Below are 18,921 nucleotides of genomic sequence, written 5' to 3'. Positions count from 1 at the left end.
ATCTGGACGATCTGTTAATCAAGGCTTCAACAGCACAGTTGTTGGAACAACATCTTCGCCTTACGGTGAGGGTGCTGGAACAGCATGGCTGGCTCTTGAATATAACAGATGATCCCTTGTCAAAGAATGATTTTCTTGGGACTAATAATGTACACAGCACGCAGCAGAGTGTTTCTTCCACAGGACAAGATAAGGTCCTTGATGGAGTGGATAGGCAAGGTCCTGTCAAGCAAGAAGCTGTCAGTACTCATGTGTATGAAGCTGCTAGGAAAGATGGTGGCATCTTTCGAGACACTGCCATACGGAAGGATCCACTCCAGATGTCTTCAGTGGGACATTCTGAGGAAGTGGTCAGGGTCCTTCCTCTATTTGGATTGCCAGTGGATGAGGTTATCTCTAGAAGCGAAAAGGTCCCTCAGCTGTTGGTTGTTGGAGGACAACCTAACAAAAGGCAGATCCTTTGCCCCGTGGGCCAGTCTGAGTGGTTGTGGGGGCAGTGGTCCTTCACCTAAGAATACAGGCCCTGTGGTCAGAAAGACAGTGGGGTCTTTCCATAAATGTGCTGGAGCTCTGGGCCATCTTGAAGGCACTACAAAGAGCTCAGAGTGTTCTTCAGGGAAGGCCGATCCGCATCCATTTCGACAATGCCACGGCAGTGTCATACATAAACAAGCAAGGAGGCACCAGGAGTGCAGGAGCGATGAAGGTCACGTTTCAGATTTTTGCCTGGGCAGAAAGAAACGTCCCGGCATTGTTAGCAGTGTTCATCCCAGGGAAACAGAACGTACAGGCAGACTATCTAAGTCGGCACAGGGTTCTGTCAGGGGAATGGGCCTTGCATCCGGAGGTGTTCCAGTTGCTAGAAGACAAGTGGGGACTCCCGGATCGAGACCTGATGGCGTCAAGAGCCAACAGGAAAGTCCCAGAGTTCTGCGCAAGAACAAGAGACCCACTGGCAGTGGCAGTGGACGTCCTAAAAATGCCTTGGGACTTCAGGTTAGTTTACCTGTTTCCTCCCATAGCAATGATTCCCAGGGTCCTTCGGAGGGTCAGGCAGGGGGATCGACCAGTCATCTGGTGGCTCCAGCTTGTCCACGAAGAATATGGTTTCCGGAGATTCTTCTGGTGGCAGTAGGTCAAGGGGTTCGGTTGCCCCTACGAATAGATCTGCTGACCCAGGGACCGTTCTTGCATCAGAATCTGAACAGGCTGAATTTAATGGCATGGCTTTTGAATCCAGTCTGTGGAGAGCGAGAGGGTTATCGGGGGGTGTAATAGGCACTCTCCTGAATGCCAGGAAGCCAGTTTCGGCCAGGATTTACCTCCGCATCTGGCATGTATATATAAAGTGGTGTAAGAAGAAATCTTACAATTCAAAATCCTTTGGTCTGGCTAGATTTCTCGCCTTCTTACAGTGTGGTTCAGAGGCGGGTCTTAAGCTGGGAACCTTGAAGGTTCGAGTATCAGCATTGTCAGTGTATTTCCACAGACGGCTGGCGGAAATTCCGGATGTTAAGACTTTCCTACAGAGAGTGCTTCACATCCAGCCGCCCTACGTATATCCTGCGGAACCTGGGGATCTTAATCTGGTCCTTAGAATGTTGCAGGAGCCTCCCTTTGAACCTCTACTCTCAGCAGAGTGGCAGTTCTTGACCTGGAAGACAGTCTTCCTGCTTGCTATTGCCTTGGCTAGAAGGGTCTCCGAGCTGGGAGCTCTATCTTGCAAAGAACCTTATCTGGTCTTTCATGAGGACAGAGCAGTTTTAAGGACTATTCCGTCCTTTCTCCCTAAGGTGGTCTCAGTTTTCCATGTCAATCAGGAAATAGTTGTTCCGGTGTTCAGAGAGGAGCCTCAGACTCCAGGAACTAAAACAAATGTTTGGATGTAGTGAGGGCATTACGTATATATGTTAAGAGATCTGCAAAGATACGTATGACAGATTCTCTATTTGTATTATTTTGACTTTTCTAGGCGGGGATGGCCAGCGTCTAAGCAAATTATTGCCAGATGGCTTACCCTGACTATTAGGGAGGCTTATGTCCGTATTAATCTTCCTGTGCCGAAGCGTATTGTCGCCCATTCTACCCGTTCGGTTGGGGCGTCTTCGGCGGCACGGAATGGAGCCACGACGGACCAGCTATGCAGAGCAGCCATCTGGTCCTCTGTCCATACCTTTACGAAATTCTACCAATTTAATGTATTTGCGTCTGTTGACGCCTCCTTCGGCCGTAGTGTTCTACATGCGAGGAGATCAGAGCGGTCCCACCCTTCAGAGGGATTGCTTTAGTAAGTCCCCATGGTTAAGCAAGTGTCCCCCAGATGGATGAAAGAGAAAATAGGATTTATACTTACGATAAATCTCTTTCTCTGATTCCATCTGGGGGACACTGCGGTCCCCCCCTTCTCGTTGTTTTTCTTTTCTCTCCACTCCCCCCTCTTTTGAGTGGTGTATCTTGGTTGATTGGCCTATCGTCTTAGGGCTTTAGTAATCAAACTGAGATATGTGGGGAATTGGTTGCGGGGATATGCTGTCAGCACAAAAAAGTTAACTATTTGGGTGCCAGACTCCTCCCTTCCCTACTCAACCCCATGGTTAAGCAAGTGTCCCCCAGATGGAATCAGAGAAAGAGATTTATCGTAAGTATAAATCCTATTTTAATACTCAGAGAGCTGTGAAAAAATGCACTATCTCTGTAAGGTTGGTATCTATTCATTTGTTCTATGGTACTATGTCTTCAATCACAATTCTTCCAGCCACAATATTGCATGTTTTTATTAGACCCTATCTTCGGGGGGGCTAAATGCTGTATACCTTTCCCTAGCTGGGATAATCCCACAAATATGTCCAGTCTCTCTCCCCCATCTTACAGGTGTAGCTACAGCGGGTTCTATCTACAGCCGGTCTGCGGTAATGTAACTATTATCCAATGTTTCCTTCCCGACTTATCTATAGCTGGTCTATAATATTGAATTTGCTCCCTCTGCTACGATACTTCATATAGAGATTTTATTTTTCTATAGATTATCATGACTGCAAGAGCTTTCTTAATCGAACAGTGTAAAAAATACACTGCCACCTTGGACTGACGCACGTTTTGCCTTCGACTTTGTCAAATGTATATGTCAAATGTATATTTGTGCACAAAACTGTACTTTCTTTATTAGACTGATCAATGTATTCTTATGATGTTCTACTGAAAAGATATTTAATTTTTAATTATTCACTACTAAAAAAAATGTGACTACGGAACTGTAAAACAAAGTTGAAAAAAACCCCAATTAGCATTTGCAGTCTACATTCATTGACCTCACAAGACAGGTAAGTTGTCTCCAGTAACACACAGACAAGGTGGCATAGGAGGTCCATCCTATTGCAGTCTATTTTTATTGTGTAATCAGGACTGTTTGCTATTCACTATGTTTTGTTGCTCTCCAGCCTAATGGGCTCTGCTACACTGCCATCACATGGGCTAATCATAATAAACGTTAGTATTATTTCACCTAATTTTGATTACTGCTTCAGAAAAACACATTGTTATTCATAACTCCATAATTAGAGAGAGCATTTACTGTTGTTTTAAAAAATAGTGCTAAATTTCTATTGTTAATGCTATTTTATTACAAGAAGATACACTTGTGTGGCTACAAACTAATTGTCATCATACATAGGTTTTTTTGTCCTATACCTGTATTTTCTCTTCATGTAATAGTAAGCGACAGTGAAGTTTTGATGATTAAAATTATGCATGTAATGAAATCTATGTGGGTAATGTCAGGATTCCTAGCAAAAATACCACTGAGAGTAATGTAGAATTAAACTAAGTGGTTTATTAGGCACAGAACATACAGATTGGTGTTGAAGCCAATGAAAACAGCAGATAAACACAGGTAAAAAGACACTGAATGACAGGATGACCAGATAGAGCTGAGGACTATGGTACCCAGGCTGGTGGGATGATCATCAGGCAAGAGAAAGAAAATGTCCAGGTTAAGTAGGGATAGTTTGCAGTTACAGGTAACACAAAGGTCCAGGTAAGCTGGAGAGCCTGTAGTAGGACACCAGGTCGTACAACAGTCTGTAGGTGCTGGATAGCTGGAGGTGCAATAGTCTGCAGGCACAGGAGCTGGATAGAGAGCTGGAGATGCAGTAAACTGCATGCACAGGAGTTGGATAGCTGGAGATGCAATAGTCTGCAGAACAGAAGCTGGAACAGAGAAGGTGTAATGGTCTGCAGGCAGAAGTACACGTAGGTCAGATAAGCTGACAACTAGGAGACTAGATTGTGGCAGGTGTAACAGTCTACAGGCACAGACAAAGAAGGGTCAGACAAGCCAGAGGTCAGATGTCAATTGGTCCACAACGATACCAGGAAGATGGCAGTAGTGAAGTCAAAATGTAGCCAGGGTCTGGGTCATAAGATGCTGTGCAAATAGAGCAACAAGCAGGAATCTATACCAGTAAGTCAATCAGAATCCATACACAGGAGTACACAGAAGAAGTAGCAGCAGTGAAGACGACCAATGAACTAGCCTACTTTGTAGGGAGAGTAAGTCTTATAAAGGCCAGCTACAGGTGAATGGCATTTAAGTGTAGTGAGTGAAATTCCTATAGGAAGGAGAACCTCTTTGGTGGAACAGAGGTACTGCAGGCTAAAAACATATAATAGCAGAGTACATACATTGTCCCTTGTAGGCAAGAGCTGCAGAAGGCAAAGCAGCATCCCCATGGCAGATACTGCAGTTGAAGGCAGATCGTAGCAGGTTATTTATTTACATTGCAGAAATGTGCAAATATATTCTGAAGAAATTGCAAGCAGACCTTTCCTTACTTGAGATGTATTAGACAGTTAAAAGCAAATTAGTTAAGAGTTGGTACGGTTTTATTGCAAATTGTCATCTGTTAGGAATGTTAGTAAATAAAACCTCAAAAAAATAGACCCAGTTTATAAACTCTTTAGCTACTTTGCCCTTTAATTTGCATTTAATTTGTTTTTACACTTCAGAAAATGAACATAGTCTTATGGCACAGACTGAATTGAAGCAGGAGAAAATGGTTTTAACAAACATGTCCCTTACTGTAGGCCTTAAAAGAAAGGTATGTGTATACTTAAATGTATTTTTTGTAATTATATTTCAGAATATGTATTGATTGGGGGATGCATATTGGTGATTATTAATACAATCAAATTACAAGGCTTTGTTTTTGTAGTTGATTGAAACCTTTTGTTAAAGGTTTTACAACTCTACAGTTGAAATTATGAAATGATCCTGCTGTAATTTATGTAGTGAACAATGAAATAAAAAAAAGTTCCTTGACAAAGTTTTTACATCTGTCAAGGCTAGGGGCTTGTGTTATTAGGTAAAGCATATGTTTTTCTTTGCTTCTTTAATAAAGGGCAATACCATCAATGGATTGAAAATGTTGGAAGTAATCATCCGCTCAGTTTGATTCACCTTACTACATGATGAAATTGGGTCATTAAAAGAGAAATGTTATTTGGGAGTAGACTAAAAGCCAAGTGAATTGCGAGCCAGCCTCCTATTCCCAACATATTTTAGGCCACTGATGTTCAAAGTCCTTAGGAGCTCCATAGTGCTGTGAAAATTTTGTCAGCATCCTGGAGTGCTGCAATGGCAGGAGAAGGAGGGGCCAACCTAGTCTGCTTGTGGCCTACTTGCAAATCAGGCATAATTTTTCACAAGGTTTGATCCAAAGGTGGAATAGGCAATTAATGTGTTGGCCTAAAAAATGGAAAAAATGTAACATCTGTTTTTATTTTTTGTGTTTAAAATGTATTACATTATTAAATTAAATTATTGTCTGCTTAATTCTAAAAGGAAATTGTTCAGAAAATATCCGAACTCCTAAATATCACAGATCATATACAGAGATCCCTAATTAATGAAGAACTGGTAGAGTGGAAATGCAGACAACAAATAGCCTGCATTGGTGGCCCCCCAAATGCCTGTCTTGATCAACTGCAGAGCTGGTAAGCAATTTCCTAAATAATTTGGTCAATTTTTTAGATATAACAATCTTGTAAAACTGAAACTTCATCCCCATAATTTATTTACATACCGCCACCATTTCTGCAGCACTGTGCAGGGAATATTTTTGTAATTGAAAACAATCATTGACCATAGAGGGAATACATACATGTTATAATAACGCTGTACTGGTGCAGAAGGTCATCTTGTTTCTTAAAATTCATCTCAAGACACAGGCAGGTAAACATTTCAGTACTTCAGTGAAAAAGCCAGATCTGTTACGTGTGCATGTTTGTGTCCCTTTTATGTGTGAGACATGGGAGAGGAGGGGATCACAGAGTGGATAAGTTTAACATCACTATATTTTTTTATTTTTCTAAATAGCATTAAAAAGCGTGTACTATTGGGGCTCAATGAATTCAAAACTATTAAATGACCTAAAGCTTTGGGTGAACTAGGCGACCCCTCACATTTCAGTTACAATTTCCATACAGCTACATCTAAATTTTCACTTCAACCACTGGTTTGAATTCTAGGCTAAACATTGCGTTTTTACATTACTTGATCTTGCAGGTTCACCTCTATTGCTAAAAGTCTACAACAAGTGCGCCAACAGCTGAAGAAACTGGAGGAATTGGAGCAGAAACTAACATATGAAGGTGATCCCATTACAAACAACAAGCAAGCATTACAAGAGCGCACACAGAGTTTATTTAAGCAACTAATACAAAGGTACAATATTTTCCTTGAAATAAGCCTTCTTTATTATTTTCCATTTTTTTAATATGTTTTTTTGAAATACGTGAAAACAAAAACATACATAATTACATATGGTAACGATGAGAAAAGAAACATGACAGGAGTATATTCAGAATAAGTCAGAACATCGAAATAAAGGAAGGTAAGCAATGCAACAACTTGAAAAATAGTGAATTGTAAGATATACTTTCTGACATTATTTGTGTTATTTTACCTTTAAGGGTATAACATTTTGTAGTTCTGCAGAATCATAATCTCTAACTTGTAGCCACAATTTTTTGATCTCAGGGTAATCCCATAAAAAGTGATCTAATGAGGCTGATATATATAGGTTCATTTTGTATTATGGGCAGTATTTGACATAGCAATAGACTGAAATCTGGATGAGGAAAGATATCCTCTATAAAAAAAAAAAGTAGTAGTGTGCCTGGAGGAAGGTTAGGTTGTGTGGGTAAATACATCCTAATCTCGAAGTTGCCTGGACATAAGAAAGGTTTTATAGAAGTAAGGTCTGCCAACACCCGAATTGATTAAATTCCTTCTCTCTCTCATTTTGTAAAAGAATATGAAGCAGCCCCTGCTTGAAATCCCATGTTCCACTACAGAAGAAATTAAGTTTAAATTATATTTGCTGCAAACTCTGTGCCAAACCAATCATGCTGACATTCACAATTGGTTATCTGATATCTCCAGTGAAATCTTTCCTTTGTGTAGGTTGAGACAGTGTACTAAATGAAAATTTGGCATACACTCTGCTGTAGTTCCTGCTTTTTAATCCATTCTTTGATGTAACGACATATTTCTGGCTAGTTATTTAAGGTGATATGAGGAAAATTTATTTCTCCTTCCTTCTGCTTTTTTGTACAATTTTTAAACTAATTTTGGTCTCTTTGCTGTCCCAAGCCTTTTAGCCTTATATAGGCTGAAAAAAGTAATTTTCTGTAATTTCCTATCTAAGGGACACTTCAAACACTGTAGGCAATGGGCCGAATCCGACGGCTGAGAAGGCATCTGTCCCCACTGTCAGGAGAGAGAGCATGGACGGTGCCTGATAGCTATATAGCAACTCCTTTTTTGTTTTGTTCTTTGTAAATGGTGCACGGATTCATTCCTGTAGCCAATGGAATTTAACTATGTCATGTGATTAGTTTAGCCAGTGGGTTTGTAACACGCCGGGTTCCCGCTGTGTCCCCCCGGGGCCCGGCGTGCGCTTCAAGTGTTCACCTGCCCCGCTCCACCGCCAAACTTTCTTACCTGATCAGCAGCGGCAGTCCTGTCTCCTTCCAGCTCTGTCTTCCGACGGTCGGCAGTTCTACGCATGCGCAGAGACTCCAAGACTTTTTCATGCCTTCTGCTGCCCTCTATTGGCTGTCCTAGTTAGTACAGCCCTATATCTTGTCCTCCTACTCTAGTTTCAGGGCTGGTTCTTTCAGTCAGTCCCTGACCTTACTACTGTAAACAGCTCCTGTGTTTTCTTCTATACCCCTGAAAAGTTCTTACCCTGCGTTTAAGTATACCGGCTCCTCCAAGCTCCTACGCAGCTATCTCTCCGGGAAAACCTCCTCTAAGTGGCTACGCTGCAGAAGTTATCTGTAAACCGCTTCCAAGTGGTGACACTATTATATTCCTGAAAACCGCCTCCCAAGTGGCAAAGCTGCAGAACATCCCTGCTAATCACTACTATCGAGTGGCAATGCTACTTTCTACCTGATTCCACGCTCCTTCTGTTGTGGTTCGCTGGGAACTTCACTAGGAAGCCGCGACCTGCAAGTGGAAGCCGCAAAGCCCATATTCCCTTGCGGGAAATCACTGGTGAACACCTATCGCTTGTTAGACTCCGCGCTCCTAGCTGAAGTCACGCCAATCCTGACTGAACTACCAGGATCCAGTTAAACCTCCTTAGTAATGTGACAGGGTTCTTGTAAACGACCAATGTCTGGTTGATATTTTTAAAGATGATTTACTACCCATTTTTTTTCAATTGTACTGTTTAGACCAGCCACATTCCAAGAGAGTAGCTGCATATGGTTAAATTTCTATGTCTTAGTGGTGATTTGGTGTATATGAGTAGACATCCGCCAATACCAGGTTTAACAAAGGTGTTAATAAAGCAATAAGTAAACCTGACTGAAGATTCCACTATGTCCCAGCCAGCAGCGTAGGTATAGTTCTTCACAAAGAGCTTGTCTAAGTGGGTTGTCCATTGCTTGTTAGATACACCTTAGGTTCTTTGTTGTTCACGAGAGGCCTGCTGAAGGGAAGGGGAAAGGGGTTCAGCAAGGATGAAAGAACCAAACTGGTTAATAATTAAAACAGTAGGTACAATAACAATTGTATAACTGGTGAATTAACTGTATATTGTCCATGTTGCTTAGAACAAATATGCATAAATCTCAGGTCCCAATAGAACATCAGAAAATGGGAATTTGCAATAATAAAATTGAAGATGGAAATGTTAGTGGCTTTTTCACACACGTTAGGATTATGACTCAAGTGCTGGGGGTACCTTCTGTAATATATTGATGTGTAGTTTGGCCGCCTGGGGGTTATCAAACAAATATATTTCCATTGATGTGTACTTTTAATTATTTATAATAAAGCGAATTTGAAGTTTTGCTCGTAGAAATGTTTGCATTTCAGAGAAAATTCTTTAAGTTTTTGCATAATTATGACAGAGAAATCTTGAAATAGCAGAATCTTAAAGTTCCTTTTCAGGAGATTATTAGTTTTCAGAATATTAACTTTGTCTCTGTGTCACTCACCGGACGGTTAGTGCCTCTGGTTTGGTACGTGGCTCTCTCTCATTCCTGCCGGCGCCTGTCCTAAGCCGCGGCCATCCGCCATCTTGAATGGATTGCGCATGTGCAGCATCCAAGAACTCTTATGACCTTTGCTTTTAATCTAATTGGTGGATCAGGCACCTCTCCCTATTTAAGGCACCTGTGCTAATTACATCGTTGCCTGATCTTGAGTCTCATTCCCTGTGAGTCTCTGAAGGTGTCTCCTGTGTCCTGCTCGTGTCTTCAGTTTCCTGCTGATTACCTGCTCTACTCATCAGTGGTTCCCATACCCGCTACTGACTCCTGTGTCCTGCTCGTGTCTTCGGCTTCCTGCTGATTATCTGCTCTACTCATCGGTGGATCCCATACCCGCTACTGACTTCTGTATCCTGCTCGTGTCCTCAGCTGTCTGCTGGATTACCTGCTCCGCTCATCAGCGGTTCTTATACCCACTACTGACTCTTGTATCCTGCTCGTGTCCTCAGCTGTCTGTCGGATTACCTGCTCTGCTCACCTGCGGTTCCCATACCCGCTTCAGCTGTTCAGCGCTCCTGCTGTGCCTGCATATCCTCGTGGACAAGCTTCTCTACTCGTCAGCGGTATGCTTACTTGTTATTGACTATCAACTGTTACCTTGCATATCCGCTTAGGACAAGCTTCTCTACTCAGCAGCGGTATCCATACCCGCTATAGACTATTAGCTGATATGCTGCATATCCGCTTTGTACAACCCTCTCTACTCAGCAGCGGTATACATACCGCCATAGACTATTAGCTATAACGCTGCATATCTGTTTGGAACAGTTCCTCTGTGCTTTCATTGTCTTCATACAGTTATTGACTCTTTTCATTCCTCCACTTATCCGCACCTGGACAAGCCCTCACCTACTCGCAGTGGTACAAGTTGCTATCCGCAGACCACTGACGCCTCCTCTATCTACCTGCACCTGGACAAGCCTTCTCATCACAGCAGTGGTACAACTTGCTATACGCAGACCACTGACTTCCCGCTACCTACCTGCACCTGGACAAGTCTTCCCTACACAGCGGTGGTACAACTTGCTGAACGCAGACCACTGACTTCCCCACTACCTACCTGCACTTGGTCAAGTTTTCCCATCACAGCAGTGGTACAACTTGCTATCCGCAGACCACTGACTCTCCCATTACCTTCCTTCACCTGCTCACGTCCACCCTGCTCTCCGTGGTTGAAACCTGCCTTCCACTATAGCTGCAAGTCGCTGACTCATCTACCCGTATAGCTGCAAGTCGCTGACTCATCTACCAGTATAGCTGCAAGTCACTGACTATCATCAATTCCATTGGCATCCTCTCTCCATCTGCTGTTATATACGTTCCACTATTCACCCTGCTGCCAGAGGACCGCTGTGCAAACTCCGCCCCTCTGGTAAGCATAGTCAACTGGTGAATCCTGGTCAGAACTTCTAGTGCCCGTGACATGCAGGACTCCTGAACTTAAAACCTTGCTTTTAATCCTATTGGTGAATCAATCACCACTCACTATTTAAGGCACCTGTGTCCTTAGTATCGTGGGCTGTTCTTGGTTCTCATTTTCTTGAGACTCCTAGGTGTTTCCTGTGTTCTGCTCGTGTGATCGGTTTTGCTGTGGACAAGTCCTCTCTGCTTATCCGTGGTAAACTTGCCCGCTGCAGACTACCTCTACTCCGTTGCATTGCCTACACCTGGACAAGCCTTATCTGCTCTTCTGTGGTAACGTACCCGCTATAGACTGCTTGCCATTCCGCTGCATACCTGCATCTGGACAAGCCTGCTCTGCCCATCAGTGGTAACGTACCTGCCACAGACTATTCGCTATTCAGCTGCATACCTGCATCTGGACAAGCCTGCATTTGGACAAGTCTCCCTTGCTCATCAGTGGTATACCTTGCCGCTACAGACTACCCGCTATTCCGTCACCTACCTGCACCTGGACAAGTCTTCCCATCACCGCAGTGGTACAACTTGCTATCCACAGACCACTGACGCTCCCGCTACCTACCTGCACCTGGACAAGTCTACCCATCACCGCAGTGGTACAACTTGCTATCCGCAGACCACTGACGCTCCCGCTACCTACCTGCACCTGGACAAGTCTTCCCATCACAGCAGTGGTACAACTTGCTATCTGCAGACCACTGACTCTCCCCGCTACCCTCCTGCACTGGCACGAGTCTTCACTGCACATCAGTTGTTATACCTACCTCTACATTATAGCTGCAAGTCGCTGACTCTCCTGCTGCATAGCTGCAAGTCGCTGACTCTCCTGCTACATAGCTGCAAGTCGCTGACTCTCCTGCTGCATAGCTGCAAGTCGCTGACTCTCCATTGACATTTCTTATCCTAAGCTGATGTTCTGTTACAACCATTCACCAAACTGCCCAGAGGATCGCTGTGATAAACTCCGCCCCTCTGGTAAGCATAATCACACCTGGTGAATCCTGGGTAGAAACTCCTAGTGCCCGTGACACTCTGGAGTCCAGGAATTTTGCCACCACAGATTCAGGTTTTGAAGTACCACTCTGCGACTCTCTGGTGCCACCCAATGTCCAATTTACACCGCTCCTGATTATATAGGGACTTTCAGTGTGTGTCTTAAGTCAGCACTCAGCAGATCAGTGAGGTCAGAACCTTTAATTGTTGCTGGAATTCCGATAAACCTGAGATAATTACGTCTGTGATGATTTTCTAGATTGTCAACTTTTTCTCAGAGATCATGAATGGTTTGTTGCTGAATGCCCAATGAATTTTGCATGCCAATTATGGTATCCTCGTTATCGTTGACTCTTTGCTCCAGTTCTAATATGAGTTTAGTATTGGACTCTAAGGGGCATATTCAATTATTTTTTTTCCACGCCGCGGAAAAACTATTACCGTTAATACGGTAATAGTTAGCTGGATTTCAGCTCGCCACTCAGGGAGCTGCGAGCTGAAGTCCAGCGAGTAAATTACCGTATTAATGGTTTTCCCGCGCACGATTACTGTAATAACGGTAATCGTGTGCGGACCACGAGATTCTCAGCGTTTCCGCCGAGAATTGAACATGCCCCTAAGAGAGCAACCTCTATGTTAATGGATGCATGTATGCTGTCCATTTTTTTTTTCAATGAGTTGCATGATGAACTCCTTTACCACTAAGCAGAGAAGTTTTAGGGCTAGATTTACTAACGGGCGTGTGTTGCGGTGTGTTTGATCCGCCATGCATCGACACGTTTTTGCATGTCAAACAGCCGGATTTACTAATGGTTGATTTTAAGCTTCAAAAATAATCCACCGGCGATGTAACGGCGGTATGCAAGCCTCCAAGCCGCCGGCGGCTTTGAAAGAAACATGGCGTTTTTGCTTTAAAACACGGCGGTTTCGTGTGATGTCGGGTTTTTTGAAAAAAGCACCTGTATCATGGCGTTTTACTATTGGCTACTTTCAATGTCAGGAGATTTGACATCACAAGCCCTATATAAATCACTGGCCTTCCACTTTTTCTTTGATAGGGTTTTGAGGAGAAAAGAGATAGGAGCTTGGAGGATTTAGGATTGTGAGAGTTGCTTTTGAGGGTTGTTGTGCTGCGATTTCTGATTGGAATGTCAGTAGTCCTGTGTTGTTTTACAGTCTTGTGCCTTTATTTTCTGATTTTAATTTCTGTCTTGTATTTATTGTATTTGTCTAGTTCTTTGCCTCTGTTACTTGTGTGTGAGTGTGTTGGGAGTGTTTCAGTAGTTAGTCTAGTTTGTCCTTTGTGTTTGTCAGTACTTCAGTGTTACTTGTTTTTTGTGTCTTACTGGACATTATGGCCAGTGATAGGAGGGGGGCAGAGGCTGAGAAGCTGGAGGGGACAGAGGAAGGTGAGGAAGGGTTAGAGGAGACAGGACAGGCCAGGAAGACGAAGTCAGGGAGGAATGTGAGATTTTCTCATGACGAGAATTGTGTACTGGTGCAAAATATTGTTTCCTGCTATGAAATAATATTAGGGAACCTGGCAGCCCGTACTCCGCTCAGGCGGCGTCATCAATTATGGGGCCAAATATGTGAGGCCGTGAACGTGGTGGGGCCATTAAAGCGGTCAGTGGCTCACTGCCGCCATAGATTTTCCGATATAAAGAGGAGACTGAAGGAAAAAATGGCTGAGGAAAGGAAGGCAGCAAGACGAACAGGTGGTGGACCCCCACTTCGTGTGGAATATACCACATATGAGGAGGAGCTGCGGCAGATACTGCCCCGGGAAATTGTAGAGGGGGGTCAATGTGCAGGACACAGATGCACCTTCATTTGGCCAACCAGCTGGTGAGTTATTTGCAATTTTTACTCTAACTGTTTTGCAAGTGCACATTTTTAAAATATACTGTATACATTTCAAATGATTGTCGCTGCAAAGACATTGTATGCTTTTTCTAATACATCCAGATTCGCCTGTAAGAGACTCCACTCTGAGTCCAAGGTCTACTCATCCACCTTCTGTGAGGGATTCTGCCCCTGAAGAACAAGCAGGTGTGTGTAGTCTGTTTGGGGGAGAAACAATGGTGTTAGATGTTTTTATGTGCAAATGTTGGTGTACATGTTATATATCTTGATTTTGATATGGTTTGCAAAAAAAACCATCATGTACTATACAGAGGGAGAACTAAAATAGTAATAGCTTACCCAAAAACACCGTCTTGCAGCATTTTACTACCAGCACCATCATATTTGTGTATCCAAATAATTTGCTTTTCTATCCCCCTCACCCAAACTTCCAAATGAGATTGTTTATTCAAAGGAAAAAAATAGCATCCTTTAAGCAGGTTGCATAGGACAACTAATCAGGAATGCAGACACTGTTAAACATTCTGTAGTTGAAAAAGATTATTCGTTTCTATCCAGTGTCCAGAATGCAATATACAAACATGTTATATCCTATATACTTACCGTGATTTTTCAAACACAGGTACGTCTTCATATCAGCCAGCTCAGCGGGAGTCTTTGGCCATGTCACCGCACACAGAGGATGAAACAGTCATCACCCTCCAAGTTGTTTATTCCCCTGTGTCTAACATCCAGGATCAATCAACTGGGCTTGTGGAACATACCGAAGAGCAGCAAACTGCACCTCCTACACTGGATACAGGGAGAGAAATGGCCCAATCAATTGCAAAATTTCAACTACTGCAATCCCAGTTCATGGACACAAACAAGACATATGTCGCATATTGTGGGGCATTTGAGGCGTGCACACTGCAGTAATAGTCAGATACCTGCAGCGTTAAATCGTATTGCTGCAGCTATTGAGCAATCAAATGTAACGATGATCCAAATGACTGGTGCTGTGGAGGCCTTACACACAACTGCAAGGGAGGTGAATGCAAATGTAAATGGGATGGCAGGGCAAATTCACCATGAAATAATAGCCCGTTTCCTTGTACCAATGTCATCGGCCACAACCAGTTCGGCTAGCACGCCTAATAGATCAATCCAAAGTACACCTCCAAGGAGAGGTGCTCGCACCAGGGGTGGCCGAGGGAGAGGAGAGAGTGTCTCCAGAGGTGCAGATGTACCTGCCAAATGGCATAGGTAGCCTAATGCTTGTGGTTTAGGTTTAAAATTGTTAAAAACAAATGTTTTCAATACCACACCTGTTTCATTGTGTGCCTTGATTAAATTTGTTTGCACTTTTTCCAGCCTGTTACTGCACAGGTACACGTATGTAAAAAGCAGTTTATATATTTTTGTGAATGTGTATGCAATGTTCATTTTTAGTTTATGCTTGCTACTGCAATAATTTCGGTTACATTTCAATGCTAACAGTCTTTCTTTTCTGCCAATTAAACAATAGTATACTGCTTACAAAAAACAATGCAAAAATTCCACTTACACATTGATATCTGACTGTAACTTACCAGTGACGTTCAAATTTACCACATGAGGAGTACACACTGTCCTCTGTTTCAAGGTTCCAAACTCTAAAAAAAAATAAAAATAAACCATTGCTCTCACATCAAACACATTTTATAGCAATAAAGGTTTTTACCAGTATGCACTTACATGTAAAGTAGTTTGCAACGAGACGGTCTCTAATCTGCCTCCCCCCTCTGTGCTCTGCACATCACCAGATGGGACACGGACCCCTACTTGTTCACCGTCTACTGCAATAATCGGTGGGCAAAGTTGATGCAAAGCCAGATTATGTAGCAGACAGCAAGCAGCACAATATCAGACACCTTTTCAGGTGCATACATAAGCACCCCACCAGATTTATCAACCCACCTGAACCTGGTTTTCAAGAGTCCAAAGGTACGCTCTATCACACCTCTAGTGGCTATGTGTGCCTCATTATATTTGTGCTGTGCAGGAGTCTGAGGATGCAGCAGAGGAGTCATCAGCCAGGAGCGACACCCATATCCTGAATCTCCTGTAATAAAACAAAAAATGTTAACTACCATTTTAATGGAGCATGTTGTACAGCAGTTAGCACATGTGAGGCAAATTGAACAAAGATAAGGGATTTATAAAACATGGTAAGTACATACCCAAAAGCCATCCCTCCGGCATTTCACCACTTTCATATTTGGCATAATTTGTAGACTGTCTCAGTATAAAGGCGTCATGACATGAAGCAGGATAGCCTGCCACAACACTCATTATATGCATGTTTGCATCACACAATGATGCAAAGTAATGGTGGCGATTAATGAAAACCTCTGCCCTGTGGTGAGGTGGTCTCAGGCCAATATGAGTGCAATCTATTGCTCCCATTACATTTGGGATACCTGCGAGCCAATAGAAAGCTACCTTTAGCTCATGCCACTGTGACTCCTGGCTGGGGAAGCAGATATATCTAGGGCACACTCTTTTAAGGGCACCTAGGACCGGTCCAAAATGTCTTGAAATTGCCAATTGCTGCATTATGCCAATCACTCTGGAGGACACAGATTGAAAGGAACCTGTGGCCAAAAAGTGAACTTCACACAGTAATTTGTGTAGTCCTGACACTGCATTAGAGCGACTGGTTGTAGGCTCCAAATCATCCTTCACTTGCTCATAATGTCACAACTATATTGCGTACCTGCTATTGTTGGCGCAACTCAGAGGAAGGTGCGGAATCTAACGTGCCCCTGGTATTCACCAGGGACCCCCGCAAGGAGTTATGGACTCCGCTGCAGGGACACGCAGGTCGCGGTCCTCCAACGAGTCAAAAGCGAGATACAAATAGGTGCCTGACAGTATACCCTCCTCTTCCTCCTCCTCCTGTTTGAAGGAATTTCTTAAGAACCCTAGGAGCGTGAAGGTCTTGCTTTTCCATCCATGAGCTTTCCTCTGGACCGTCCCATTTCCAATGGACAAGATATTGCTATTTGCCATGAAGAATGCGAGAGGCCAAGATTCAATTGATCTCGAATTCTTCCTCTGAGTTGCTACTGTTGGCGCAACTCAGAGGAAGGTGCGGAATCTAACGTGCCACTGGTATTCCCCAGGGACCCCCGCAAGAAGGTATGGACTCCGCTGCAGGGACAGAGCAGGTCGCGGTCCTCCCACGAGTCAACAGCGAGATACAAAGAGGTGTCAGACAGGCCGGGCTGGTAACGTTCTGGTAGTAGGAGGTACACAAGGATATCCAGAGGGATGATGAGACAAGCCGGGTCGGTAACGTTCAGGAAGCACAGTACAAAGGGAAATCCATAAGGGGTGGTCAAACGGTCCGGGTCAGAAAGGTCACAGGCAAAACTAGGAAGGTCAGGAACAATACAGGAACTGGTAATGCACTAGAAACGCTGGAGGCAGGAAGACCTGATACTCTGGCACAGGTGGAGTGACTAGAAGTGTCTTATAAAGTCCAGGGGGCCAATAGAAATGTAGTGGGCGGCAGCGCTGTTCTCAGCTGCCGCTGCGATTATCCCGTTGCTAGGCAACAGGACGCACATGCGCAGAAGGCCGCGCCTGGCGGCCGGAACTTCCGCGTCTGGGCAGTGACGTAGGTGGCCGTCCCGAGGAGACAGCGGGACGGCACCTGACACATAAAGTCTCATCAGGTTAGTGCGATTTAGCCAAAACATTTGTACTACGTCCACATCAGCCAAAGAATCCAGATTCAAATGCACGTGGAGTGCGTGCTCTGCGCAGGCTCCGCGGAACGGATGCCAACTGCTGTCCATCCTCTTCCTCCTCCCGCCTTTCTGCCTCCATCAGATAAAAAGCTACAAACATACACTGGCAAGAATGCACCACATTCCCTGCAAAAGCGATTCTCCAACAAACCCACATCTGAAAAAAATTGATGGCCCCTTTTTTTATAAGCATCATGATTAACTGCTGGCCAATAGACTGTGATTGACTGTGATTTCTTCAGTCAGAAACACCTTTTTGTTTTTGTCACATTTGGATTGCATTAACATTAAATTATGGGTTCACTATGTAATGACACATTGTGCATCTTGATTCTTTTTAAGCACCATTATTATTGTTACCTTTTTGAACCAAAAACATTTTATCTAAAATTATGTTGGTTTCAGAAATTAAGATGCAATCAAAAAGGGGGAAAAAAAATAATTAAAACTATCCTGAAATTACATTACACTTTGCCCATTTCCCATATACAATCCTAATGGAGCAATCATTGGACATGAAATGGCCCTTTCTCTTATGTTCAGAATGGCAACATAGCTCAAACAGCATGCTGTTTGAGCAAGCTCGCCGCTCACAAGCAGCTTTTATTTTGGTCATTTGAATGGCGCTTTTCTGGCATTTTGAGAAACCCCGCCATAGTAAATCCGTCTGTTTGTGTGTTCAACATTGTTCAAATCGTCATGGCGATTTCTAAAGTGGTGGTTTTGGAAAAAGTCATTTTTGACCGTTTGGACGGCGGTTTTACCGTTAGTAAATATGGCGATGGACAAACCGCCGGGAAACTCGCCGAAAATCGGCCGTTTTATCAACACGCTTGTTAGTAAATCTAGCCCTTAGTCTGCGTAGTTAACTTCAACGTATCACAATTTTCACTCAAATATTGATAGCACTTGTTCTGAATTGCTACAATGATTTATAAACAAATATAGAGACAGAAATGCAAGTATAAGAATATTTGTGTTAATAAAAATAAAAAGCAAATTATGCACTACAATTAAGGGTAACCGTTTTATTTTCGATTCATTGGCATTAAAAAATTAATTGAAAAATTTGTTGAAAATAATAAAAATAGAGCAATAGTAGGACGTTCATTTAATTATAGGACATTTAAAGTACGAATCACTCGCAGGAGATTAATGTGCCAATAAAGCAATTATAGGACATTTAATTTGTTAAAAATATGCAATAAGTAGTGTAATTATGAACATTTACATTTCAGTTACATTAAAGCATCATCGTAAAGACAAGAACAGTAAAATTAAATATTAAATGCAAAAAAAT

At 43.1% G+C, this 18,921-nt stretch overlaps 1 protein-coding gene across 3 annotated transcripts in view; it reads left to right on the top strand.

Moving 5' to 3' along the window:
* The window catches only part of STAT1 (signal transducer and activator of transcription 1), a 368,349-nt gene that overhangs the window by 57,756 nt on the left and 291,672 nt on the right, over window positions 1-18,921 (top strand). For all 3 annotated transcript variants that reach the window (XM_075179993.1, XM_075179994.1, XM_075179992.1), the window contains exons 8-10: window positions 5,005-5,096; window positions 5,840-5,991; window positions 6,563-6,721. In XM_075179993.1, coding sequence (XP_075036094.1) covers window positions 5,005-5,096; window positions 5,840-5,991; window positions 6,563-6,721 — 403 coding nt within the window. The remainder of the gene's footprint in view (window positions 1-5,004; window positions 5,097-5,839; window positions 5,992-6,562; window positions 6,722-18,921) is intronic.

This window comes from Mixophyes fleayi, chromosome 7 (assembly GCF_038048845.1).
Source record: "Mixophyes fleayi isolate aMixFle1 chromosome 7, aMixFle1.hap1, whole genome shotgun sequence".
NCBI lineage: Eukaryota > Metazoa > Chordata > Amphibia > Anura > Limnodynastidae > Mixophyes > Mixophyes fleayi.
This window is presented reverse-complemented; position numbering and strand designations above follow the sequence as displayed.